The sequence below is a fragment of the Callionymus lyra genome, chromosome 6 (assembly GCF_982586985.1).
Source record: "Callionymus lyra chromosome 6, fCalLyr1.hap1.1, whole genome shotgun sequence".
NCBI lineage: Eukaryota > Metazoa > Chordata > Actinopteri > Syngnathiformes > Callionymidae > Callionymus > Callionymus lyra.
This window is the reverse complement of record NC_141823.1, coordinates 26,943,757-26,970,169: the sequence shown is the minus strand read 5'-3', so window position 1 is coordinate 26,970,169 and position 26,413 is coordinate 26,943,757. Positions and strand designations below refer to the sequence as shown.

General features: G+C 38.6%; 1 protein-coding gene across 1 annotated transcript; it reads right to left on the bottom strand.

Moving 5' to 3' along the window:
- Positions 1 to 221: 221 nt before the first annotated feature.
- On the bottom strand, positions 222 to 16,855 carry gas2b (growth arrest-specific 2b). Its single transcript, XM_087794536.1, has 8 exons — positions 16,732 to 16,855; positions 13,081 to 13,309; positions 12,571 to 12,674; positions 10,888 to 11,029; positions 10,221 to 10,284; positions 8,227 to 8,665; positions 8,047 to 8,154; positions 222 to 810 (listed from the first exon to the last, which is right to left on the bottom strand). The coding sequence occupies exons 2-8, from the start codon at positions 13,292 to 13,294 to the stop codon at positions 607 to 609; spliced, it is 1,275 nt and encodes a 424-aa protein (XP_087650662.1). The 5' UTR covers positions 13,295 to 13,309; positions 16,732 to 16,855; the 3' UTR covers positions 222 to 606.
- Positions 16,856 to 26,413: the final 9,558 nt, after the last annotated feature.

The following is a 26,413-nucleotide window of genomic DNA, read 5'->3' as shown; positions in this document are numbered from 1 at the left end:
ACTTACTTACTTACTTACCTGTGTTTCAGTGGAAGATGCCTTTTAAGGGAGAACGCTCTGGAGTGCGCATGTGCAAAAGTTAAAGAGTGTCAGAAGGGATATAGCACCATCTAGAGGCTGGACCTGATGATACCACTTGGAAGAACAAAAAGCAATTCGATGAAAACATTTTTTTTATTAAACATAAAAATGACATGATAGAACACGATTCGACTTTTTTAATATTCTTGAATTTAATGGCTTTCAAGTGTATAAAAACAATTGATCATTTATTTAAAATACATTTTTAGATTAAAAGTAAGAAACCATTGTGTACCTAGTAGTCATATAACGTTTTTCATGGACATACACAGATTACAAACACGTTACAGTTGTGGCACTTCCTTTGCAAATGCTTGTAAATAATTTCTGAGCGCTTTATTACAATTACAGATAAAATAATACATTATATGATTCTTTAAAGGAAAACAATTAAATACCAATTGTTGCTCATCAAAACTGAGAGTTACATATATTATAGATGTTCTTCATAAATATGAAAAATAACAGTTATGAGGTGTTTTTTAAATGTGAGGTAAAGCATCAACAAAAGACCACCGGACTGCATCACTTCTGGTTCTTCCTCTGGTAGTGGGCGTTCACCACCATGTAGTGGTCTGGTGACGCGCTCGAGCGGGAGTGTCTGGCTTTGACCCGGGGCTGGGACCTGGTCCCGGGTCCACCCCTGCACGGGTCGTGCTTCTGCAGGTAACACAGGAAGGTCTCCCAGCCTCCTCCGACGCGCACCATGACGTGGCGCTCGTTCAGCATCTGCAAGAGAGGACGAGGATCGTTGACCATCATTGCTTGTTTATGGACGCGCACGTAAACGAGGAGGCTTTGCCAGAACCTCCCCCAACACACACACACACACACTCACACACACACTCACACAAATCTATTGACAAGTTCCTCCTGCACGTGCAGCTATAAACCTAAATGATCTCCCGGATCACTTTGTCAAAATCTCATTAAACCAAATGAAACAACGCCTGCTGGAACCAGCTGAGCACACAGGAGGAGGAACTAATCCACCTTTATGAACACGCACGCACGCACGCGCGCGGACGTGCACACCGCATAATGAGCGCTGTTTTTTTTGTTTTTTTGCATAAAGACGCGTGAAGCGTCTGTTAACAGTAGTAGCGGCAGATCAACACATCCATCCCCAGAAATCCATCCAAATCGCTGCCATGGTAACAGCATCCACAGAGCTGACACACACACACATACACACACACAAAAAGGGAGAAATTGAGATGAATCCAACGCTGACCCGGGGCTCCCAGGAGACACCGACACTCCCGAGAGGCCTCGCAAAACCATCTATTGTCCTGTCAGCACTCACCCACGACCACCACCCCCCCTTCCTCCTGCCTTATCACAAATAAAGCCCTCATTAAGGAGCCATTAAGAAGGTGATAATACAAGCAGATATGCTGCTCTCCTTGCAAGGGCGACATGTCTCATGTAGAAGATAAGAAAAAAGGCAAAATGAAATCAATGGCACACAAACGAGATAGGGGGAGAGAGAGAGAGTGGATACTCCAGACTACTCATGCCAGCTGTCTTGCTGCAGATTAAAATGTTGAGGTTGACAGAGGTCAGGTCTGACATCCCTAATCTACCATTTCCCCCCAGATTGGGGAATAAAAGGCGGTTTGACTTGGCAAAAGATGAAAGTTAAAAGCTGAGTCATTTTTAACAGCTCACGTCTGCTATTTTATCTTTGTTTCTCCAAACAATATTCATTTGTATTACTCCATTCATTCAGGTCCAGACTTCAGATTTAAGATCTTCCGAGGGAATACCCGAGACAACAGTGTGACATACTGTAATCCCAGAAAACCTTTCCTGGATATCAAACCATCTGGTCCTATATATTAAAACCACCAGAGAAAAACAGTGTTGCTCGTTTGTATCAGTGATCTTGTTCTTTTTGCTGTTAAGGTTTTGCTGAACAAGGAAAGACCACATTTTTGTTAAAAAATGTAATTTTGTTAAGTAGAAAAAGACGTAGAATTGTATTAGCTAAAAGGTAATGCTATCAATAAATAGAAATGAAATGCAATTATGCTAAGTAACGAATACGAAAACATTGCGTGGCCATGTCTTATGCTTATATTGGCATCTATAAAAGTATACACAATAAGTAATACATAGTTAAAATCAATATTCAACTTCAAAATGGTAAATTGGATACATTTGAAGCCATTTGTCTTTTGGTTTTAGCCTCAAAAATCACTATATTGCAGCATTTTAATTTGGTTGCCACTACCAGTTATGTAGAAACTAAAAAATGTATGTTATATTTATTTATATTATTTATTAGTAGTCTCTGAATGTGTTTTTTTTTTTTTAAGGATTTTAGTTGTATTTTTTGTTTTTACTAATCACTTAAAAAGATTTAGTTGATTTTATACTCTCCTCTCTGTTATAAATGTTAACACTGAAGTGCTAGCTCCCTATTAAAGTTAGTTATATAAAATACAATAAAAATATAATTGTCGCACATTTAGCTTTATTTTATTTCTTGATTCTATATCCATCTTTTCTCTATCTTTGCACTTTTTCTGCATCATTTTAAATAAGAAACAAATCTCATCTGCACTGGCCTACTTGCTTAGCCTTGATATAAATTGGTATTGAATTATTACAGTATTTTCTTTTATTATTATTTAGCTCCTTTTTATACTTGGAAGGACATTGAGGACCGGATTAAACCGGCTTGTTCGAAGTACGCTTGACACCTGAGCTCTACTACATTGTCGCACAACCACTGTTGGGGGTGAGTAAATAACAAAAATAACAACTAACAAAATAATGCAATGCAACAATTTATCCACTAGGGGCAGAATCTATCTTTCGATTTTATCTTTTCGATTTGCGTCTTCCAATTCAGAACCTTAAAAGAATAAATATAATAGTGTGTAGTACCTTTTGGCCACCTTATGTCTTTCTCTCCAGATTAGGTATCTAGATGAAGTCTAATGTTCCCTCCACAATGTTTTGAGAACATGTTTTTTCCCATTTGAATTTCAATCTCAATGCTCTGAATAATACATCTTTTGGAAACAGACACTTCTGGGGTCAATCTTCTATGCAGATGACACAAGTGCATTATTGCCAGATGATACCGTGAGGTGCTTGATGGGACGTCTCCCTCTCAGAGACACAGTCGGAGTGGACGCCTGCTTCAAAGGGATGGAGAGCTTAATGGACGTCAAGCCAGATAAAAAAACAAAAAAAAACACCCTTCCTCTTTTTTTTTTTTCAAACCCAACAATGGTGGCGCACTTCAGGGACACGCTGATTGAAAAGTCTCCGGGGGTGTAGGGGGTGTAGGGGGGAGACGGAGGGTGAGGCGGGCCTGTAAGTTCACACGTGAAGGGAGCGAAGTCTCGCTCTGGCGCTCGTTAACAAGCTGTTTGATTAAACCTCTCGCTAATGACGCTGTCTGGTGAATCAATACTCGCTGCTCTTTAGGAAAGGTCTGCACATGTTTCGGCCGAGCAGACAGATATCTGTATAATGGAGGTCCGTCATGTGCAGCCATGGTTCTTTCTTTGCTAGAAAACGAATGTTGGTCTTTTAGTCGTGACGCTATAATAACTCTTATACATATGCTTCCTTTCACGAGCATGTTATTAGTATGTTTTCAAGTGTGTTCTGCCATTTTCCTGATTTTGTGTCGTCCCTAGTTTTTTAGCGCTGCCCTCAGTGCGTAAAAGTTAGAAAAATCAACTGAGAGATTGTGGCTCCTCCAATAAAAACCAGAGGTAGTACCGTCTCAATTCAAAAATGCCGCTACACACTTACTGGAAATCACTCGACAGCTTCTTCTTCTACTACTTTTTAATGCAAACGGTTCTTGGAACACTATCGCCAACACTTGACAGCAATTTTCGCCAATCGAAACAAGTTATTTAGTTGCGTTATTATTGTCGTTGTGTTGTTTTGTGGTAAAATTGGTGTTTTTTTCAAGATATTTATTCCGGTATCTGCTTCAAACACGTGTTTTCAGCGACGGAGCTTCCATTTAGTTACTAAGATTGTGACAGCTAAGGGTGAAAAGAGTCCATTGATCCACAATTTTCTGGACGTTTGAGTGCGGTAATTAAGTATGCACTACGTTTTCGGACACTGCTCAGTGTGAACCCACTTGTGTACTTAAAATATTAAGTGTAAGTAAAGAATTGAGCAATTTGGTCATGTGGCATAGTTATCTATCCACACTAAAATGTACTAAATGAGGGAAGAATAAAGGTAATATCATCATCATAGTCTTTTTCGTGCCCGTGTCTGGATATTTCTGGTACCATTGACCCTTTCTCCTGTGACCTGGAACCTGAATCTGTCTTCTCCATTAAACTAGTGTTGACTGGATTTTAAAAAAAAAATTGATTTGTGTTTGAGTCGTTCATTTGTGTTCACTGTCTCTGTATACATGCTCTTTGTGATGGTAGGCCAGTTTACCAGTGAGTCCCTCTCTGTTCAAACCTCACTGACCAAAACTATCATCGATAGAGTTTCCAATGTAAATGGCTTTAATATGAATCGAGGGAAATGAGTTTCTAAAGTCCTGAAATAACAGTAACTCAACAGCACAACAAACAATATAAAAGATAAGCAACATTATGAAGCAGGATGGTAGTACTCCTGAAGGAGGCTTCAGTCCACACAGAGGATTTGTAGACCATAGATCCAGAGGGTTGAGTTCAGCATGTCCTTGTTTAAAGGGTTAGTTCACTGGAAATTCAAACTTCACTAATGTTCTACTGACCCTCATGTGGACAAAGGGTTTGGATTATTAGTAGTAGTGCTGATACTTTCTGTCGAACCAGGAGTGTGACGCCGTCTTGGAGAATACATTTTTTAATGAGATTTACAAAGAGAATTACTCTTGGGTTGAATTACTCAAATAACAAATGTGTTCCCGTTACTTGTCTTCATTTACAGGAAGTAAAACCTCTTCCTCACACTGTGTCTGGCCAATGGATACTGGATGTAGGTTTCCAGAAGAGGATAAGCATAAGAAGAGGAGCATAGACGTCCACCAGAGACTCATTCCGAGTCATTTGAAGAGGAAATGGATAAAGCGGTTTTCTGTAAACTTGCAGTTTCACACTCCTGAGAGGTTTTCCAGTTATGGTCAGTAAAGAGCAGACCACAGGGGAGGTTGAGGGTTTCATTTCCTCTCTGGCTCGTGAAAGCCTCAGCCAGGAAAAGAGAAGTCGGGAAACCCCGAATTGAACTGATAATTGTATGAAAATACACAAGGAGATTTTATGAGATTTAAAAAAAAATCCTGTCAAGTATGTCTTAACTACCCCCGAATAGATCTTTAACCACTGTGTTGTGCTCTCATTATTTCTTCTTCACTGAAACAAGCTTGTTGATCTTCACCCGTCTGTAATTTCACCGTTCAACAGTGAGCTTCGACATAAATCACACAAGAAGAATCATAATGTTTTCTTGAGGCTTGTATATCATTCCAGCTTTATGGCATCAATTTTCTTTTGTGTGATGTCGATAAGGCATTTGCTGACTCGCGGGTCTGGTGCGGAGAACCAGGTGTTCATGGGCATGAAAAGGCGCAGTAATTGCAGAAAAAGCAGTAAAAATAGTTTCTGTTTTTGTGACTCTGAAGCAGCAGGCGGGTCGAACGCAACAGATCTAAAGTAAAGGTTTAGGTAGCAACCAAGGTGTGAGGGAAATAAAAACAAGTATCTGATGCCTGAACTGAAACATTGACAGCAAAAAGAAGAGTTTGGTTAATATTTGTTTGAAAGTAAAGTATTAAAAAGCTGTTTGAGGGAGAATTGTTTAAGCATATAAGAGATAAAGTCGTAAAAACAGATGTGAAGTATAATCTGATGCTATGATTTACCAGCATTATGAACGCTCTGCAGATTTTCTAAAATGGAAATGTGCTATAAAAACAACTTTTGTGTCATTTACATCCTTATATTTTCCCTTCAGATTTTCTCAGTATAGGAGCCAGTTAATATAGATACTGTAGATAGATACAGTAAATGCTATTTTGATCTATTTATCTCTTTATTTATTTATATTTATCTGTCATTAAGTACAGTGGTTGAGGTTTTCTTATGAATGTACTTTTAATGGTGATAAACAGTATGTTGTTAAAATCAGAAAACAAAAATACCTAAAAATAAATAATTTTAACCACAAAATGAATTGAATGTAATGTAAAGATGAAGTCCCTGGTGAGCTGCCATGTAAGACAAACCCCACCATCATATCTTTGCAAAATCAACCTGAAAGAACCGTGTTTGTTTTTCCTTTGGATTTCAACTCCCTGCCAAAGGTCTTTGTACTGAATAAAATCATTGTTAGCCCAACCTTATCCTGACCATTGGTTGCCAAGCAACCCTGCCTCCCAGAAGGCCTGTCCCTGAGCCTTTTGTACAAAGACGCGGTGAACAACTCGGGGAAGCTGAAAGGAGAACAACATCTCTTATTCTGGAATGATGGGGAATCATTCACACTGCCATGCTGCACTTGTTGCAGACGAAAGTGTTGATTAATAACCGCGTAGTCCTTCATGTGTGCTCAGGAGACGCCTTTTATTTTCATTTGCCATTCACTTTTGTATTTTATATATAAAAAATACAGTATATATAATTATTTTTGCAAAGAAACCCATGAATACATATGTTAGCAGCTCGAACATACTAACCCTGCTCTGCACTTAAACAACATAAAATGGAAAATAAATAACTTTTTCAGTCATTTTTGTTACTCAATCTACCAACTACTACGATGATTTGGTAAAAAAAAATATTATGTTTAAAAAATGCCTATATGTAAGTAAGTAAAGGTTATTTGTAAAGCGTCTTTCTACACTAGGGTCACAAAGCGCTTTAACAATCAAAAACAAACAAAGACAAACACAGGAGTCTCACAAAATCAGGGAAAAGCAAAAATAATAATGAGGAACCTGAATAGCCTATCATGAATAGAATAGAAAGTAAGAACCATAATTTTAAAATTGAATGAGGATCGGGGAAATGTGAGTTCTTCTACCAGAGCTGGTCAGAATTCTTGCTGCAGAGTTTTGTATTTGCTGCAGGAGAGACAGCTCCTTCTTGCCAGAAGACACACACACATGGATTACAAGCTCCAGATCATGTTGTGACATCATTTTCCTTAATTTAGAGATCTTTCTCAGTTGAAGGAAACAGTTTCTGGTCAGTTTTCGGCACTGTTGAACTAGGTTTCTCAGGCTCAGTTTGACGGTCTGACCTAAGTCACCCAAGTCCTGACTCAACCCTGGAACCTTATCATCATGTGAATTATTTTCTTACGTCTCCCTTTTGATCATATTCCCATTCATTCGTTTTTATTTGCATCAGTGTGTGTTTGACTTGACTGACAAGTGAGGACCTATTAGCCACTGTGGACGCAACAAAATGCCGGCAGTTTCACCCACCAATCACCATCATAAACAGGCCAGAACTGGGCCCATGGTTGGCTTTCAAACCATTTATCAGTGCATGTTATAAACAGTATATGGTGCAAAATGTTGGCGTCAGATGCAACTACAGCCAGAAAACACATTTGAGCTCCGAAAACGAAATTAAAGATTTCGACTTAAATTTAACATGAATCTAAATTCCGAAGTGCCTTTTTTATACTTAGCTTTGCCATCTTACGCTGGATTCTAAGCTAATTGAATCTGTTCTTTTCCTGGATTGAAAGATGAAAGAATTAATTTCTGTAGGATTTTCTGTTTCATATACACCATACGCTGATGATTTACCGCTGTGTTAGCATTAGCGTTATCCTTAATTCTTTGTCCTTGAAGCACAAAGATCAGCTGGACACCTCTATTGAAGCAGCCCTTTGTGACACACCACAGATCACTCAACCAGCTCTAGTTCAATTCATTACCCTTTTCAATTTCCTCATGATGGAATTGCTCAATCAAAGACACGTGATCGAAATGAGAGATCAAGTATTAGCGCTTTACACGTGACTTACTCGTATGTACAGAATCTTGTCGCCGATTCGGTAACATCCTTTCGGCTGCTTTTCAACGAGGAACTTGACTGGACAACAGCAGGGTGGGTTTTCAATAATGTTCCTCACCTGGTTTGAGAAATGGAAAGTTAAACAGAGGAGAGTTGTAAGGAGTTATTTGCTGGAGAGTTGGGTACGTACAATATCGTCCAGCAAGGTGATGGTGACTGCACTCTTTCTGGATCTACCAGAGTGTCGTGTGGGGGTTGGGGGATTTTGGACAGGTGAGGCCGGTGTTGCAGCAGATGTCGTACAAAACAAAGATGTTTGTGTTGTGGTGGAAAAGAGGTTAGAGGTGGGGATGGACGGATGTGGAGGAGATAAACAGGGAGGCGCCGGGTTTGTTGTGGCTGATGGAAGATCAAGGGCTTCGGAGAGAGCGGTTGTGGTCGAAGCATAGAGTGCTGGTGCTGGAGGAGGAGGCGGAGGAGGCGACGGGGCTTTGGGCGGAGGTGACGTGATCAGCCGAGAAGGAGGGAAAAAGGAGAGTCGCATGGGGGTCGATGGAGATAAGCATCCGTTCTCCTGTCTTTCTATCTCTCTCTCCAACTTTACCAGACCTGGAGGCTCCACACCATAACTGAGGGGAGAATAAACGATGATTATTTTATGAACAGGCAACTTAGTCCCCCAAATATTTCTTGCTCAAATTATTGTTTTTATTATTGCTAATGCTTAATGTGATGTCACGATTAAAGATATAATACAGATTAAATATATCATTATTGTTGTACAAGTTCCTTTCATTCATCTTCCTACGCTGCAAGAGAAACAGTGACTTTTTTAAAAGATTAAACCAAACTAAAAGGAAACGAGAAAACCTTTTACCGCACTCTATCATTTATATTAAAAAAAAGAAAATATTAGTCAATTTGATCAATTTTAAGGTATTTGTGTTTCACTAAATAATTGGAGCTTTAGAAAAAACCCAATATGGCGATATATCGCAATATTCTTTTCCATAACACTGGATCAATATTCGACAGTACTGTAGCGATTATTTCAAATTAATATATATTTTTATTATTTTATTTTTTTTGGCCGGCATCTCATATTTTATATTTTATCATATTTTAATGCTTTATAGTTCAATCATTTATTTTTAAAATACAATGATTCAATTTTTTACAATGTAAACATGCAAATATTTTCGCTTTTTGTTCATTTTTCTATTGCAATTCCGGCCTCTAAAGTCATTACGTCCTCTGCTGCTAAATAAACACTGAAATCCTGCAAGATCCTGGCAATGACTGAGGACGAGAGGATACAGTCGACTGCAGCAGCTTTTAAAGCTGATGTTTGAACATATTTTGATTTCAAATCAATAGAATGCAGTTACGACTTCATCAAGAGTCATGTGGTCTGTAAACCTTCCAACACCAGAGTAAAGTACTCAGACAATACTACAAATACATCATTGTTACTACAGTATCAGAATATATATCTCTATATATCGTATCACTGCCCTTTTATCAGTATTGCCCTATTCTTACTGATACATAACCCTAATCAAGAATGCAACTGTAACTGTACAATGTAGTTCAAACCTTAAGTGACCAACCAGAATTAACAAATACATATCTGTTCTAACTTTAGAAGGAAGGAAATATGTTGAAATGTATTAATTACTCGTAAGTTAAAAGAAGTGACATGGGACACAGTTCAGCCAATCACATGTTGACCAGACACATTTCGTTAGGGTGGAACTGACATGCATCTTTTTGTTAATATACATGTTTTATGTGTAGCACATAGTTCCCTTCAATCATTCAGATCCAGTTCATTTACTCATGAAAGAGCTTTTAAAATACATGTTCACGTTCGTCTGTGATGTCATCACGTAGGAAGTGCACGTAACTAAATGGTACTTATGCTGCACAAAAAGTAATTTATAGAATTTCTGATCGAATGATTATTCGAAAGGGGTTTTATTTTGTAAATGTATGGTCTTTTCTCTGAGTAAATATTAGCCTGTGACTCTTGACACTTCTTTCAGTCAAGTTCACTCTTAAAATAAACCTGTAAAATAAGGGAAACCCAAACTATATGTGATTTTTTTTTTTTTTTTACTTGAACTTAAAGACGAATAAAATGATGAAATAAGGACTAATTGCTGGTCCTTTATTTAACGTTACCCGGCTGCAATTCGTCCCAGAGCCATCAGACAGAGACACACCTCCTTCGGTTGTTTGTGCAGGACTTCACGCCGCACATGTAAAAAGAAAAATATTGGGCAGGAAAAGTTACTGATCTGAGAGCAGAGATGCATCCGGAGATAAACTTGTGTCACTATCAGAGTGAGATAAGGGTCGATCAGATGAAACATGTCAGTGTTTGAAGTAGACGTGGAGCTGTTGCGGGCATGAGGGCGACACAGATTCAGCCCTAATCTCTGCATCAGCCTGAATCTTCAACATGTGTATAAACAGCATGCAGGAGAGTTTAAGTGTGGAATCCTAGCATCAAAGTTCAATATCCATTAGACAGGGGAGGGAGTGAGAAGACCTTTTCATGTCACTGAGGCAGTAAAAAGCGGATCTGTCAATGTGTGTTAACTTTATTGTCCCTGTCAGACAATTAGTCGAGCCGAGTAGTTGAGTTTGCCCACGGGGGGAATTTGGGTTGGTGAGGATTAACCCACACATTATCGCTCTCACGAACCTGCTGCGCCGACATGCCCCACTGAAAACACTTCCTAACAATGTACATGTGATCGCACAGATGCCGCGAGGCCACACACGAAGAATCTTTAATAACACCCCAAGATTCCTTCACTTTCTAAACTGTCTGGACCAGACTCACCTAAATCCTCCGACTCGAAGAGGTGAGCCTCGTCGATGCCGATCTTTCGGCACCAGTAGAGGAAGTTTGCTGTGTTGTCTCTGGCAAAAAATGAACCTGAAGTTGCATCAGCTCGCCAGTGGATGACTCTTCTGATGAAGGGCTGCACAACACACACATACACACAATAAGAAAATAGCATGCAAATTAAACTCCTCCTCTCCTTGAATTCAGATTCAAATTCTTCAAAACAACACCCAAAGTATCTACATCAGGGTTCTGAAACTTGTGAGCTATTTGCAGCCCATTCCATAATATTTTGCAGCATTTTCCTCCAATTATTGTCTGAGTCCAGGCAGACAAAGGGACTCGATTTTTGTTCAACGTCATATGAAGATCATCACACAAAGGAAATAATTTATATAGCTTTGATTGTGTAGATAGAGGTTCAGAAAAAAACAGCTGAAAGATCACTAAACTCTACGAATCTTTAGTTGCACAGCCTTGACTCCAGTAAACTGTTTTTGTGGCAACGAATGTGTAACCTCTACCTAGTGACATCACACAGAGTCAATGATGAACCGCAGTGTTGCGTCACTACATTGAGATCAGCCATGAAGAAAACCGAGTTTATTCCATATCATTGATATCAAATGTCAAAACAAACACTAGTTAGTACTAGTTAACTACGGGGTTGCAAAAAAAGTATAAATTAAGTTCACTAGTGGAATGGTAGTTTTGTTTAACTTGTTTACTATTGAAGGCTAAGATTTTCCAAGGTTAACTACTGTAGTTAAGAGCAGTATAATCACTACTTAACTAGTTGAATGGAAAGCCGAGTTAGGATTTAGTATTATTGATGAAATGTCAGAGACACATACTAGTTAAACAGTGTGTTGTACTAGTGAACCAGGTGATTCCAATGTGTTAACTAGTGAACAGTAAGATACTGGTTCACTAGTAATCAAATTATTAGCTGGAAAAGGGAACTACTTAACTAGTAATAGACAGTCTACAAGTGTACTAGCACTGAATATTCTGACCTTACTAGTTTAGATACTGGTTCACTATTAACCCAATTATAAGCTAAACTAGTGAACTACTTAACTAGTAATAAACGGTCTACAAGTGTACTAGCACTGAATGTTCTGAACTTACTAGTTAACAAGTTGGGTCCAAAATGTTGGTTAGTTAAGAAGTGAAAGCTTCCTTGACATTATTGGTTAACTGTTAGACCATCACTAGTCATGATGCCTTTCCCTAGTTAATTAAAATTGCTGCTGCAAAATGGTTTACTAGTCAACTCGCAATCACCTTACTATTACTAGTTTACTGATATACATATTGGATCAAACTAGATCACTAGTAAGGGTAATAACAGATTGAACAAGTTAACTAGTGAGCATCTCCTCACTACAGTTTTACCTTTCAATAGTTAACAAGTTAAATAAAGGTTTATGCACAAGTGAACTCAATTCAAACTGTGATCTCAGAGTTTTTGCAATCTTGTGTATGTTTTTGAAATTTGATATCAAGGACACGGAATAAACTTGGCTTTCCATCAGAGATGGCTAAGGTGAGATTGAGGTGAGATTGGTAAAGCAAACATTTTAAGCAACAGATATTTTCCTTTATATGAAATTGAAAGTACAGTCTTCATAAGGTTAGATTTTATATTTCATTTGAAGGAATGTGTTTTCATACTATGGTGGTGTCGGCCATCTTCTCCTGCAGCGTCTGAGCCAGCTGACAGAGAAGAACACCGTTATCCAGTCGCTCCATCAACGTGTTGCCCGTGAGATCCAGGCCTGTCAAGAGACACAAATACACACCGTTCAAAGAGTTTCTTTAGCATCAGGGTCTGTGGAGGCAGACGTCTGCAGGACTAATAAAACCAAACCTATTATTCTTCCAGGAGTTGAAAAAGAAAGTTGACAGGTTACAACATGTTCTCGAGCTTCATGTTTTCCTTCACAATTCACCTCACTGGAACGAAACGCCTCTTTTCAACAGCGCCACGGTTGCCTTGATGGCGTTGAGATAATGAGTAGGTTAATGTGTGTCTAAAAGTTTTCCAAATAAAAGTCAAATGATTCGTTCTGTTGATCTGCAGACAGATGTAGGAGGGTGTCTGTGATAGGCTGGTCCTTCTCTTTCATTTGCAGCGAGAAACTCCTGCAGCTATTTATATATCACTTGGATTCCATGTCTTACCCATGATGCCGTTGAGCCAGAACGCTAGATCCTCCTTCATGGGCAGAAGACTGGCATCATGGCGGTACGGCAACCACTGGTTGAACTCCTGAGGACTGGCCAGACCTGGTCCAGACGGTCTGTACTTTGGACTGAGGAGACAGTTTATCCCCAACCCCGTCAGGCTCATGAGATCCTCAACACCGTTCAGGGAATCAACTGTGCCATCCATCATTCTGTCGTCCTCGTCCTGCCGGTGGAAATACACGTGTTTAGTCGTTTTATTATTGAGAATATAAGTATGTTGTGACACCTGTGCACATGCTAACCTAACACAGGTCTGGTTTTCAGATTCTTCCTGTTTGTCGAGAACAGATAATTTGACATAAAGTCTTAAACTTCATGAAAAAAAGCTTCAGCTGTTGTAGTACATTATGTATTTACAGGCCAATATTCAGTTTATTAAGGATTCCATGAGGGCGTTGGACCTCATGTTTGACTTTCCTGCTTTGATAATCCAGACCCAATATACCAAATCCAAACCATATTACTAAACCAGTCAAATAAAGAACATAATGGGATATTCCTCTCCAACCCCTGATCTGTTGCCTGTTTTATTTTCATTACTAAATTGTACTTGAAATTGAAATAAAATGAGTAAAAATCTAAATCAGCCTGCTTATCATCTCTTAAATAAACGAATCACGTGGAAGTAGGGGGTGAAAGGGGAGCATTAATGTTTCTGGTCAGTACATATTTGCAAAGGATTGTGGGATTTTTTGGAAAAGCCCATCATGGTCCAACCTACGATATTAGTGTGTGTTTTAACTTATTTTTCATAGCGAGGTGGTCAGATTTGTAAATATACACTAAACGTTTCTTAATAAATACAAACATTTAAAATGTATTGATGCAAAGCTACAAAGATTATCTTTGTAAATAGAAAAAAACAAACTAACAATAAAGCTCTGAACTCTAAAAGTAATGTGGTATTGCAGTAAACTTTAGAGTACGATACGATATGCATCACGATACAGGGACAACGATACGATATATTGCGAGAAAGCCAAGAACATATTTGTATCCGCGGACTTGACTCTGGTGATTACAGACCACACGACTCTTGACGAAGTCGTAACTGCTTTCATTTGTTTCGAAACCAAAATATGTTCAAACATTAGCTTTCAAAGCTGCTGTAGGCGACTGCATCCTCTCATCCTTAGTCATCCCTTGGGTCTCGGTGGATTTCATTGTTCCTTTAGCTGCGAAGGGACGTAATCACTGCTGCCATATAGTAGTCGGAAATAGAATTACTACACAAAAATCGCTGTTAATAATTGCATGTTAACTGTATATAAGAATCTTTAAATAAAAAACCCTTCAGTTAAAAAAGAAATATATAAAATGATTTGAAGGCCAAAAAAAGTTTTAGAAAAATGACAAAAACTTTTCAAAATTTATATAATACCATAAGAAAAATATCACAATAGTAGTATTTTTTTTTAGGGACTATGTTTGGAAAGGAAAAATAGAATTTAAAACAAGGACAAGATTCAAATCAAATAGTGTTTTTCAATCATGGATACAAAAAAACAAGGGCATTTTTTCCAAGGTTGATAATAAGAAGGTGAACAGATGCAACAGATATTAACACATCCATCTGCAGCTGACGTCCAACTGAAGGTAAAGTGGGTCAGTGACCTCCGGACAGTCACGCTCAGGGTAAAAATAAATGACACACAAAGACAAATGTGAAGATGTTGCACACACAGACTAGTGAAAGGGGGCTTTTGTAAGACAAACACTTCAACTCGGGACAGACCACAGAGCTGGGGGGGGGGCGGGAGCTGGCAAAGTCCGAGGCCAGTTTACAGGCTGACCATGAGGGCATGAGAGCATCAGCCTCTAACAAAACATCCTGGTGTCAGATTCACACCTTCGCTACAGGACAGCTCTGCTGGGAAGAGAAGGCAAAGGTCATCGGCGGCTTCGCTCTCAGACACAGACTGTCTTTATGCAGAGCTGAGCATGCAAGTTTGCTCAGCGACTCACAGAGAGCCGTGCATCGTTACTGGTGCCTCTCCAGCCTTTATGGTGCAGGACTCACAGCTTCTTCTACTTTAGGCCGAACATCAGCCTGAGTTTAGATGCTTCTCACAGCCGATCATCGCTTCCACAGTCAGACACTATGAGACTTTGACCACTGTATGACAAACTCACGGCGCTCAGGACCGGCGCATGAAACATGTGTCGCACTAACATCTACACCTACATACATATTTATTAAACATGAGTCCCATAATGCACTGCAACAGTTGACCCCAGTTAAAAAGTTATGAGTTCACGGCAATTATAAAATATTTGATCTTAGACATGATGGTTGTCGTTTCATTCCATTATAGCAGACCTGGGAAAAGTACGGCCCGGTGTGGCCCTCATTAGGTCAACGATCATGTAGGAACCATATATATATATTATATTTCCATTATTTTAGATCCTTTGCTCCTTTTTATTGCTTAATGGCCCTTTACAATAGAAACTGTATAAAATGTGGCCCCTGAGGAACTTGAATTGCCCTCCAGTGTATTAAAGTTTTGTAGGAAACATGTTTCATGTTTGTTCAATAAACAATCGTTTGTAACATCTTCTATGTCGGTCTAGTTTGTAATGCATCACAAACACCTTCAAGAGAATGCATGTAAAATACATATGTCATCTTATAACAATATTTATTGATTTATTATGTCTTGTAATTACAATGTTATTACAAATAATAGAACGTCAAATTACATAAATGTGTTCAAATCAACTGAATTTAGTGTTATTTGTTATTACAAAGTACAGCGTCCTCCACTGCTTATAGATAGATTAATAGATACTTTATTTATCTCCTTGGAGAAATTCGCACAATATAATACTGTATATATAATATTATATATAATTATATATTATCATAATAGTTTAGAAAGGTTGTTATTTGATGACAGGATATTAACCCATCATAAATTATTATTATAATGTATTGTAATGTATTATAAATGGGTTTGTATTCATACATACCCAATCTTTGTTTTTCGCAATGAAAATCATAATCAATCATTTATATTTAATTATCTTTGATACAGTCTCATCAATCGGCCTCGTTTTGGTCAAAAAAGCAACATATTTGTTTGCATTTATGAAGAGATTTAGGTGAAATGGTACAAAACAACATTTGTGTTTGAGCTATGAAGAGTTATGAGAGAGTGGTCTGTTGTTAGCATCACAGCTATGATTGTAACAAAAACCTGTGGAAGGTAAACAACCCATTTCACGACTAGTTAACACATGTCTTGTTGTCTTACATGAAAGGATGAGTCGCTGGACGTTTCCAAATAAGTTTCAGCAGAGAGAATCAAACCATAAGGTTTCAGGGAATTACAAAAAAAATCCGAATCATTTTCGTCATCTTGCAACTGGCCTTCCAACAGTTTCCTCACCAGAGTATCATCCACATTTTGTTTAATTTTCATTCAGAAACTTGATCTACTTAAAATACTTTTACGTGCATAAAAAGATGTTAAAAAAGATGTGAACAGACTGATTGAACTCTAGTACAGGATGTGTTTAAAGAGCCTCAGAAGCATGTAACTGCACAGTCCAGCTGTGAGACTGTGAAGTGAAGCTACTTACAAGCAGGTGATAGCAGGTTCTGTCCCTCTTTCAAAGTGTTTCACAAGCTTTCGTCTTTTGTGGTCAAACTCTGACGTCAGATGTTCCGCTGCTCATCACCGCACGCCGATGTTCCTGCGGGCTCAGGTTCATCTGAGAGACAGACCTGAGGAGAACTTGGTTCACTCCTCAAACTTCCAGGTGTCGTCTTACACACTTCTGATTTGTTGCCGGTGAACTTGTGGGAAGAAGGAAAAAAAAGTGTAACATCCATGCGGGGGGGAAATGGGAAAACTTCCTTGTGAGGAAACTGTCTTAAAATAGAAAGGCTCGCTTTCTACATGGTGTATGCAAAAGTTACAATGAACTGTAATTTCATTATTGGGTAGGTTTTTTACACGCTCATGTTTTCTCTTTATGTTCTTCTTATTATTTTTAAATTATTATTAAAAATTGCTGGCTATTGGAAAAAAACAATTTAGTAAAGTTCAATCAATAAAGTTTTACCTTACCTTACCTTACCTTATCTTTATCTGAACCTTGTTTCTATCCTTGTGAAGTCCTTTTAGACAACTCCTTATCAGCATTTATCCAGATCAGTTGCAGTAGTTGATAGATGCTCTTGTAGGCATAAATAAATAGATATTGGTGGGATAGATTTAGTAAAATATCATAGTCTAATCTAATGTAGAGGTGTGTATTGGCATGGATCTGGTGATGAGATACGTATCACGATACAGGGGCAATGATACCATATATTGCGATATATGAGATATGGGAGGAGCCGGAATATATTTGTAGTACCGTCCGAGTACTGGACTCACTTGGTGTTGCAAATGTACTGCTTGAATCCTGATGAAATCGTAACTCCTATATTTTTTTTTAAAAGAAAATTTTCTAAAAATTGGCTTTAAAAGGCTACTGGAGTTGACGGTATCCTCTCGTCCTCAGTCATCACTGGGATCTCATTGGATAAAATAGTTATTTTAAGAGGACCTTATGACTGCTGCCATCTAGTGGCCTAAAGTTTTATTTCCAACACACAACTGAACAAACGCTATGAACATCAGAATATTAACATAAATAAAAATAATTGTTTGATTTTACACAAGCACACAAAAAAATTCTACAATAAAATATTATTTGAAAGCCAGAGAATGAATGAATGAATGAATAAATAAATAAATAAATACACATGGTATCAGTGGCGGGCCGTGAGGCCAGCAAGGCCTTCTCTGCTGGCCTAAACATAATCAGAATATAATTTACATTTTAATTTAATTACCTTTTTTTTTATTGTTTCTTTTTCTTAATTATGTATTAAATTATTCCATAGTTTTTTTCATTTCATAGCTTTCCTTTTGCTTGCACTGCTTCCAGGATTGTACATTCATGTTAGAGCTTTCATCCAATCATATTTGAGCTGTCACGTGTTGCCAGAAGAAATCTAGCCAAACAGAAAACAAAGACTGAATCAATGAAGTGTTGAACTAATTGCTCAGATAGTAAAGATTCACAATTACAACAAGAGTAGAAGAACAAAGGTGCAAATATAACTCAAATATTTGTATCCCTTTTTTCCAGTTTGTTTGTTCAAATGACCTCATACGTGGAGGTTAAAATCACTAGTGTTGTTATCGATGCAGCTTCATGGAGTTTTTCTGTCCCTGCTTAGCCTCTTTAAACAGCAATAATAACACAACTCGTCACAAAAGTCTCACAAAGGTTGTTTTAATCTACTGATTAGTTTGTATTCTTTGATTTATAATGATAGGTTTTCCAGGTTCTTAAGTGATTTTAGGTCCACATGGTATATTGTGAAGCAGATTAGAAATAAGCTTAGAGACATGTGTCATCATGTCATCATTTTTCTTCTTTTTTTTTTTTTATTTCTTTAGAAATATCTACCAATGGGTGAAGAACTATAAAGACACATGTTAATATAATATTAATGATTTTTATTTTATTTTATTTGGCTATAAGTATCAATATTGGTGAAGAAAAAACGACAAAAGAGAAAATTAAGTCAGTTAGAGTAAGTTAAAATTGAATTAGTACAATTTTGGTTGAGAACTAATAACATCTTTATCACACCTGTTTAATTTTTCCATCGGACCTCATGAGTGCCAGGTAAATACTAGTGATGGTCTGATGAAGCTTCATGAAGCAGTGTCATTCATTTCAGAGTCCACTAGCTGGCGGTCTCTGCACTATTTTCCTTTGTTTTGAACTGTTCTGATGAAACATCATTTTTAAACTGATAGCGCCACCTACTGACCTCTGAACAACGTGACACTGCTTCATGAAGCTTCATCAGAACATCACTAGTAAATCCAGGGACTCTGGCAGTTAAAGATGAGACATGTGTATTAAGAGTAGACCATGAGAGCACAGATGATTTCTAATCAACCCTTTTTTTCTTGTTATTATTTTTTTAACAACCAAACTAAGAAATCTAAAATGTTTTGTTCTTCAATCACTCGTCAATCCCTGTCAAGCCATGTCTCGTTGTCACACACACGTATGTGGTGATTGCAGGTGTGATCCGACTGGCTCCTCCCCTCTGGCGTCACATCTGATGAAAGGAGACTTTCCTTCGTGTCACCAGGAGGTCCGCTCGCGAGGAAGTGATTGAATTAAAAACAATGTCCCCTCAACACGATGTGGCTCGGCACACACATGACAGATGGCTTCGCAGGTTGCCAGGACAACCGGGCCCTAATCTGCTGCCTCTTTCGGCGGCCCCGCCGCAGCAGTGGTAGGGGGATCAATATTGCAGCACGAGGCACCATGTGCTGTGCAACCACTCAAATTGGTCCCCTGGGTCAAGAGGACCTGAGGCCCGTCAGATGGGGACACGCTTATTAGAGACTCACAAGTGTTATATCTTCCTGTCAGATTAGACAAAAAGATAGGTTGAGATGCATCATGTAGTAGAATATTGTCTACGTCAAATCTTTACCTACGTGGTTATTACACTTCTTTTTTTTCCTTTTTAAATCTTATACTTACTCAGCATTTATCTCTACAGTATGCCTGTATATTATACATTTTTGAGTGTGTGTGTAGCTTTAAGAGGTGTGATATACATGACAAACGACATGTCAGATATTCGTGTCATGACGGATGAGTTCTGCTTCTGTGGCTCAGTGGTGTCGGGGGTCAGTGTCTGCAGGGCACTATTACACTGTAATTAAACAAGCTGACACGTTAAAGCCCCTAAAAATGAAGCCGGGACAGAATAAAGCCACATTATAGGTGTGTCTGTAACACCAGGGAATTACACACCGTTCTGTTTTACACGTTTTATTCCGTTTATTCCACTACAAGAGTATAACACTTGAACGCAGTGTTAGAAAGTGACCACCAGAGGGTAGTAGAACAACCTCCACGTGTTCCTTTTGTATTTTGAAGCGAGACAAAAACAACGAGAAACCATTTGTGAAGCATTGTTTGAAGATTTTCCCACTGAAGAACGACTTCTGAAATGAAAATCTAAAAGCAAGCTTCAACCACAAGGAGAACCGTCAGGGCTCCCCCTGCTTTTGTGTCCCCTGGATCAAAGTGAAAGACTTGTTGTAAAATATAGAAAACGGTGAAAGATATTTTGGATTAAAAAGAAATCACTAAATCGGAATTTAGTTTTGAATGTTTTTATTGTTCCTTTAACATGTGTGTATGGACTTAATACGCTGCTAGATGCAGTAGCTGCTCAAGGCTAAAAGAAGGTAGAAAAAAGACTTGAAAAAAGGTTGTAAGTTGATAAATATTTCAGCTTCAGAGCTATAATTTAGTTTAAAACCTTTCTTGGAATGAGACAACGAAAATAAATACATTCACGCTTCAATAAGGTAGTAGTTGGTGCATGACAGTTTTTAGCATATTGCCGTTTGGGGACGAAAAAATACCACAAATGTCCAATTTGTCTTAGTTCAGTCACTGAGGAGTTCATGGGGGTCATCTTAAGTCCAAGAAGATCTCTGTACCTGTGAGAGGGTCCCAAACCTGAGTCAAGTGCTATATAGTCATTGATTTTTTTATTTTATTTAGCTCAGCTCTAAATACAACTGTTCTCCTAGTTTCCTTCTTTGAACATAATGACTATTTTGATTGAATATAGAGATTCTATAGATTTTATATAAATGTTATATATATATATTACAATAACAACTTAGAATTTAGGATATTTTGGTGTATTTTATAATCTTTTGAGATTTATTTTAGAATTATACTTGGTTATTCTTCGGTTGCTTTAGCTTTTAAGTTTTTCCATTGTATTTTTGCTCTTCACAACGGACACATTATATAATGTGGCCCCTGAGGAACTGTAACTGCCCACCCTATTTAAAAAAGGTATACAATTTTTTTAGGAAGAGCTATTTGAAAAGTTTTCTTGTCAGCATCATCTCCAGTTTTAATTATATTGGAGGATTATTTTATTCCTACAGATAAGTGATTTTTGTTTGTTAAAAAAAATGATTTTGTGCTACTATTAATAATGAAAAGGAAACTTTGGCTCCTCCTGAGCGATAAAACACCGGCGTCCTGGGGCGCTCGTGTCATTTGTCTGGCTGTCACCAGGTTTGCAATCACCCAGATTTTAACAAGATTAGCAAGAGCGAGGGGAAGCAATGGAGTCACAGATTAATGTCATTATCAAGTGATGGACTGCTTGCAACGGCTGTATTATCACCGGCCAGTCGCTTAACCCTGTCAACATGTGATGGATCACGAAGCAGCTTCACGGCGCGCTCAGAAAGAGTTGCATGTGTCAGGAACGATCAGGTGCGGATCCACTTGTTTGTCTCGCAGACGCAGCTCAATCACATTCACCGAAACATGAATAGAGAAAAAAGGTTAGAACCTTGAGCTCCGAACGCACACATGCTCCCTCTCTCTCGTGGTCCTGGACGAGAGTGTCTCCTGACAACCACATCTCGCTCTTTCCCCACTTCCTTTTAACACGAGTATGCCAGTCTCCATAGCAACTCATTTCACTTTCTGAAACATGGACAAAAGATGCGGAGGGACAGGAGAAACAGCAAGGACAGCCGCAAATAATGCACGCAGGCATACTTGTATGAGTGGAGATTCACTCCGTGATCGTCGGCCGTCTGGATTTAATGATCACCAGGTATTGATTAGGATATTTGTGGATACAATTACTAGTTAAGTTGGCCAACCCTGATGGGAACAGAAAGGTTGTTTAGCACATCCATTCATCTAAACCCCCCCAAACAACCATGATTTAACACAAGAGATTCAACACAATTAAATTATAAATTAATAAATTACTGTTATAAGTAAGTAAGTAAGTAAGTAGGTAATAAGAGCTGTTTTCAGGGCTATTGTTAAAGACCCCATCTGTAGGATTTAAAATAGTGTTTCTGGCTCCCCCTAGTTACTGAATGGCCCGACTGCAATGTTATAGATTCTTAATTTCCTCAAGGCCATTTTCTTCATGATGAAGTCTCTTGTTGAGTTCTACTACAAGTAATGACTGTTCAAGATGAAACCCAAGCTATAACTTCAAAACGTTAAATGTTATTTATTTTACTTTAATGATAGACATTACTTCTGAAATCTCGACATTTTTTTGGTGCCATTCCCTGGATCTTTAATGTCGGCATTCTCCCAATGAATCGATCTCAGTGGATTAATTTAGAATAACATGTATATTAAATGCAAATTTTTATGTCACAGCAATGTGTTATTTTATCAACACAATCAAACAAAAATAACAATAAATAAGTGTGCTAGAGAATTAGATGTGTTTACAGGTGTGTTTACTTATTACAAAGTATTTTTAAGCAGTTGCTATTTACACGTTTTGTCTATCACTATTATTTATTATGTTTTTGTTGTGACATATAGTATTTTGTAAAAAATACACTGCTGTGACTATACAGGACTCTCACACAAATTAGGTTCAAAGAAACAACATTTATTAGCAAATAATGTATTGAATTATCTTATTTATTATCTTATCTATTTAAGTTTGTTCCTCCACTTTCATTTGTAATCAGATTTAAATCTGATCGTTCAAAGGTTCCCTTCAGATAAATATGGAGGTGCTCGCAGACATGTATGACACCTGGTCTGCAAAACAAGTGTGGGTTCACACTGTTCATGGCCGACCATCAACTTGTTTGTTTAGTAAGATCTGCATGCAGAGTGTGGAAGTAAACAGATCCGTCCATCACAGACCAGCCTTCAAGTCTTCCTCCCTGACGTCCTGCAGGGAGAAGGATCTATCGAGGCGTGTGCAGGACACCGGCTCGCAGAGTTTTGTCCGAGGCATGTGTGTTTGTGTGTGTGACTCATCCGACATGTCACTCAGATGTGGCGTCTCTGCAGTGTCTGAGTCACCATGCAGGGAGGGACGAGAGAGGAGGACGGGGGGAGGAGGAGGAGGAGGAGAGAGGGAGCAGAACCGATGAAAGGAAGATCATGACATTATCTCACGCTTTTCATCAGATTCTTTTCAGCAACCGGCGTGTAGCTTTCTTCGGCCCGTCACGGAGATCTTGTTATATGGCTTTGATAATGTCAGGGACGGCGCGTGGAGGCTTATTTTCACGTCCTCGCTCCGTGTCGGAGAAGATGTAGGGATTGAAAAAGGGCATTGTTAGTAACTCTGGTTAGTTTTCAATTCATTCAGCATTTATTTCCATTACTTTTATTGTCATGTTATCTTATATTAAAGAAAACAAACAGAAACAAGACAGAGAAATTAAAATGCTGTTTAAAATAATGTTCACAGGCACTAATACACTCACTCATAGACACACACCTGCACTGTTGGTATATAAACAATGACAGGGACAGAAGCACAACCCCCAAAAAAAGATATCATACCAGACATTATTTGTCTTCCAAATATGTATTCCTCTCTTCGATCATGTCCATATATGGTTTCTAAAGATTTTGAGTTTTATTCTTTAATGCCCTTGAATATAAGTCAGTTATTCCAAACCAAAACATTTCAATAATTCCTTCTTCCACACGTCAATGTTTGTAGTTAAAGTTTAATTACTCGCCAATGTAAGACAACTTTTTCTTCATTTTTAGTCACAAAATGGTTTGTGTAAATACCATTTAATACATTTACAGGATGATTGATTTCAAACAGATCATACAATTCAATTCAATTCAAATTTATTTTGTGTTTTTAATCATAATTACAAGTGATCTGCAATTTTGTATTTACATAAACAGTGTACTGTTTTCCATGTTATGCTTAATAATAATGTCATATACCTGATTTACAATACCTAATTTTACCTATTTTGTTGTCTTGAAAAAAAGAAAAAAAACAACTAACAAACAAAAAATATATATATATATATATATATATATATATATATATATATATATATATGTGAGAGCCAAACAAAGGCGTGGACACTATAGATTTATCTGTCATCTCATCCAAGGCAAATGTCAAGTTCAGCTTCTCCCATGTGCTCCTCTGTCTTGTGGGTTTATTGTGCTTCTCTCTCCCACAGCCTCCTCCCCAAGTGTCTGCTCTCACAGCCTCCTCTCTTAAAGCCACAGTACGTTGTTATTCTTCGACGCACGCTCGCCCGGAATTCATTAACTTGTCAACATGTTCTTGCTGCAGGAGGTCAGAAATGAGCCGAGCGAGCGAGAAGACTTTTCCTTTTGTTCCGCCGCTGAGTGTGGAAGCGGCCGCGGGTCAGCGGTAATTGCCTGAAAATTGCAAAGTGATTTTCAGCCGTAATGGGTAAATTGCAGGGCTTCGGTGTTGTGTATCAAAACCTGCAATTTGAGCAAACGCTTGGCGATGAGCTATTGAATAAACAGAATCAAGATAACAAGGTTTTCAGTGCTGTTGGTTATTAGGCTCCAGTGGAAAATTGATCCATCTACTTTGAACTCTGGGTGAGCGACACTCGTACAGCAGTTACACAAAGTGCTTTACAAGAGCATTAAAAACAGATAAAGGACAATTAAAGCAAATTAAACAGGCACTAAAACAGCTTCAGAGTATCGTATTGAGTTAAAAAACAGCAAATAAAAGTGGGTTTTAAGACGAGTTTTAAACAATGGGCAAGATTGCATTGTTTATACAAAGAGTCCATTGGAGGTGGAAACTTCCAAGAGTGATGATGCGCGTCCATGCTTGACCAATAACAGCAGAGTGGGCATGGTTATAGTAAACAAGATTTCAGCTCCAGAAAAAGGTGTTTTTAGTGGGTGGGGCCTAAGCACCTTTTCTGACGAGTACAATAAAGTTCGAAAACCGGTTTAAAAGAGACACAGATTAACATATTAGTTGACCTTTACTACAATCTTAAAGGCAAGGTTGCATTTAATGCGACTTTGGCTTCACTCTGTTGTGTAAATGAATGACAAATGAAGTTGATTTAAGAAAAAAAAGGATGCTACAGGTAAAAGTCATGAACAGAATTCAAACAAACATGGAGATGAAAGGTATTTCTCAACATTCTACAACAACACAACATCCAATTACTCTTCTGTACAGAAGTCGCCGCCATTCTTCCTCAAAGTGCCAACATTTTCTTTCTCCTTATCCTTCTTTGTGACATCAGCCACTCGCAAATTTACCCCCCAGTGTTTTAGTATTTGTGTAACCGTTTTCCACTTTGGCTTTCATAAACACTGTTGGGGCGTGATGTCATCAATGATCGACTCAACACTTCAGTAGCCAGGAAACATTTAAAGACACAATGTGATCAGATCTGAGCAATAAATGTGAATTTGTGCATTATGTGCGTTATGACCTGCAGGCCTTGAGTTTTAAACTTATCTTGTTTGAACAATTTCCTGAAAACAAACTTCTCTACAAATAGAAAATCAGATTTCTTCTTCCACCTTTGTGTGTGTGTGTGTGTGTTCCAATAGGCTCTGATAAAGAAGAATTTCTTATTTTCCAAGATTAGAACGCCTCGCCCCTGAGGATCTCACTTGAGGAGGCTATGACGCACTTCCCGGCGAATGTTAGCAATCAACTACGTAAGAGGTGTGAGTTTGTGTGTGTGTTAGTGCGGAGGGCGGTGGATGCTAAATTTACACCCGCTGTGTTGATAGTGCTAAAGGCTGCTACGTGCGTCCAATCATGCTTCCTGACTCGTGCGGGAGGAGGATCTGGATGCTGCTGTCCGGGCCAATGGGCGTCCGTGCACCGGGGTCGTCAGCCAACGCTGCTGTAGATGTGCGGCACACAGAGCTGCAGCTCCGGCACGGACCCGCCGACGCGTTGTGCCGCTGCCACTCCTGGCTCTGCACATCTATGCTCGGTGGGTACCACGATGGGCGAGCTGCCGGTGACGCAGGGATGCTTTATTGAACGCCACGGACGGCTCACGTGTGGCATATGAGAAGGTGCATGACGGGGAGAAAGTAGTCATCTTTAGGTGTGAGGGAAACTTAGATGCTTCAAACTTTTCCAATTACAGAGGATGTTCTCGAGGCCCGTGGGTTTGTTGTTAGAAAGAAACTTTCGAGGTCAACGTGTACGAAGGGAGAGAATTTTCACTTTCTTTTCAAGTCTGGTTCGAAAGACTTTTCAAAACAGCATATAAACAACTGATGGTTTATTCTTATGACAGAGAGTGGATCTTGTAATACCAGATAACAAACAGACACACAACCGTTCTTTGGCTACACAACTGGAGAGACCGTCACACAACTCCAGAATTACTTATACGTCAAATAG